The sequence below is a fragment of the Cariama cristata genome, unplaced genomic scaffold (genome assembly GCF_000690535.1).
Source record: "Cariama cristata isolate BGI_N322 unplaced genomic scaffold, ASM69053v1 scaffold8450, whole genome shotgun sequence".
NCBI classification, from domain to species: domain Eukaryota; kingdom Metazoa; phylum Chordata; class Aves; order Cariamiformes; family Cariamidae; genus Cariama; species Cariama cristata.
Genome location: NW_009592895.1, coordinates 1 through 2,667, shown reverse-complemented (window position 1 = coordinate 2,667; position 2,667 = coordinate 1). Strand labels below are relative to the sequence as shown.

Here is a 2,667-nt window from a genome sequence, read left to right as displayed (position 1 = left end):
ACAGGAATGCGACCAGAGAGGTGCGGCTGCGGGGCAAAACCACCCCGGACTGACGGACACGGCTCGGGTTTTATTTCCCAATACAGGAACAAGCCAAACCCTCCCGGGTGCTGGTGGCACCAGGGTCCTGGGTGGGTCAGTGGCTGCCCTGCCCTGTGACAAGCAGTGCAGGTAGCATAGGCCAGCTCTGCGGGCACAGCTTTCCCCCAGCGCCCGCTTGGAGCAGCAGGATCCCGGGATGGATGCTCCTGGACACCTCCCCACAGCTTCGCTCACACACGGGACTCCCAGCTGCATGCAGCAGTGTCCCGGCAGCAGCTCAGGCTGCAGCTTTTCCCTGCCTCTCTCTGCTCATTCCATGGCCACGGGCTGCTGCCCCTCCACATCCCGCGTCTTGGAGTTCACCAGCTCCCTCCGGATCTCCGGCGAGATCTGCGGATGGCTGTGGAACTTGAGCAGTTCGAGCAAAGCCTCCTTCTGCTCCGAGGAGAGGTCCTCCTTGTAGCGCTGGGCGAAGGCCAGGAAGCTTTGGTGCGGGCAGGACCCGCTGGTCTGTGCGGAAGGCCAGGAAGTGGAAGACGAGGGCATCCACCACGCGGAAGGGCAGGGCGTACTTCTTGTCGATGAGCAGCCGGAGGAAGATGCTGTTGGCGCCGCTGTACTGCATCTCGGCAATCTTCAGCATGGCCGCGCTGTAGGGATGGAAGGAGCACCGAGGTGAGGGCAGGGCAGGCAGGAGCCACGGGACACCAGGCACTCAGACACAAAGATAACAAACCTGACACTGAGCCTTGAATCTCAACCCCAGAGGGAGCTGAGCGAACCCCCCCACCTCCAAGATGCCAGAGAGGCCGAGGGACAGATCCAAGGCGTGGCACCGGTGTCCCTAAAGGAGAACCTCGGCACCCCACAGCCTCCCAGCGCGTTACCTGGAGTGGAGGACGGGGATGGAGCACTTGGTGAGGATGCTGCCGATGATGATGGCCTCTCGCAGCGTGCAGGTCCCCGACTCGCACAGGGGAATGAGGATCCCTGTGGAGGGGGAAGAGTCAGGCACCATCTATCTTCATCGCAGCAGGCAGAACCCTGTGATTAAGCCCCTTCTCCTATCCCAGGACACATCTGACCCCAGGAAATAACAGCTCCTCCTGCAGCTGCTGTCACAGGGGTCACACCGTCTCCCTGCCATGCAACTAGCACCAAACCACCTCAGCTTGCCACACAAGACCAAGGTCAGACCCGAGACAGTTCGTAACCTGCCATCAACCTCCAAAAGAACCCAAACACCTGCCAGCACTCACCGGCAGCACTTGTGTAAGCCTATGGCACTCAGCACCCTGCCACCCTGAACACTGCAAACGGACCCCTGGGGGTCCACTGAGGGGGAACTCCCTGCACCTCTTTCACATCTTCTCCTCCCCGTGGAGCCCACAGGGCCACGCCACACAGGGGACAGCGTCCTGTCACACTGGGCAGTGGTGCACAACACGTGCCCCTGCTGAGCTTCCCAGCTGCTGCAGATTGGGAGAAGCTCCCAGGTAGGAGCAGCAGCCCTGCAGGGAGTCTCTACCTTTGAACCAGGCTGCCGGCTTGAACAGAGCCTTCTTCAAAGCCATGTAGAGGTGAAAATTGAGGCGCTTATACTCGGCAATGTCATCCCTGACCCGTGGCAGCAGCACCAGGTTGTAGAACCGCTGGGCCATCCTCTCTTTCAGGTTGGATGAAAATATCCTGGTAAAAGCAATGCACAAAGTGAGGTGTGGAGAATGGAGGTCAAGTAGGGAACAGGTTGGTATTTTGTAAATCTGGCTGCAGTTATGGGAAAAAAAAGCAAAAAATCCCATGTGAGCAGCTCCCAGAGATGATCTTACCTGGTGGCCTGGTACATGGCAGCTGCTGTCCACGTCTCTGGCTCTGTGATGTAGAGGATCTGCTCCCAGTTGGACAAGGCAGGAATGATTTTAAATGCCTTGGGGAGTTTCCCACTCCTGTATTTGGACAGCACCTTAAAAGACATGGACACAGGCCAGGCTGTGACATACAGGAACTGACAGCAGGGCTGCAGGACTTGTCTCATGACCATCAGAAAGTTGTTCCTTCCCTTAGCATCTCTGGTAAGAAAGGAGCATCCCAGGTCCTAAGAAAGGACCGTCCCAGGACCATCCCGAGCATGGTGCTCAGGAGATTGTCACTGAGAAACATTCTGGGCCATTTGGTGACTGATATCACACAAACTGCAGTTAATGCCTGTGCAGAGCGAGGATGGAGACAGCCTCTCTGAGGGAGAGCAGGCACAGAGGCAGTGGCTGTGAGGCTCAGCGCGGCATTCGCTGGGCCCCGGGGCAGAACCTTACCTCTCTGACGCCCCTGTAGACCTCCAGAACGCGGGGATCGAGCTGAGGCATTGGGCAGCCCGATATCTCTGACAGTGCCGTCTCCACCTCTGTCTGCTTCTCCGTGATCTTCTCCATGATGATGTCCGCCAGCGTGCGCCTGTGGTCAGCGCAGAAGAGGCATAAGTTGGGGCCATGCTGGGAACCAGCAGCCCCTGCCCTGGCCTGACCCCTTCTGCTGCCTCCTCACCTCAGCGGCGGGTTCTTGTTCATGAACATCTCGATGGCCTTCTCGTCCTCGGGGTCCACCACCACCTCTCCGCAGTACTCCCCA

General features: G+C 58.6%; 1 protein-coding gene across 1 annotated transcript; it reads right to left on the bottom strand.

Annotated features, from left to right (window-relative positions):
• Positions 1–285: 285 nt before the first annotated feature.
• Positions 286–2,663, bottom strand: BYSL (bystin-like; the record flags this gene model as incomplete). Its single annotated transcript, XM_009700543.1, is given in 7 exon segments — positions 286–535; positions 537–692; positions 930–1,032; positions 1,571–1,731; positions 1,872–2,005; positions 2,355–2,493; positions 2,584–2,663. Coding segments are annotated over 7 exon segments (957 nt in total), but the record flags the coding sequence as incomplete, so codon positions are not given.
• Positions 2,664–2,667: the final 4 nt, after the last annotated feature.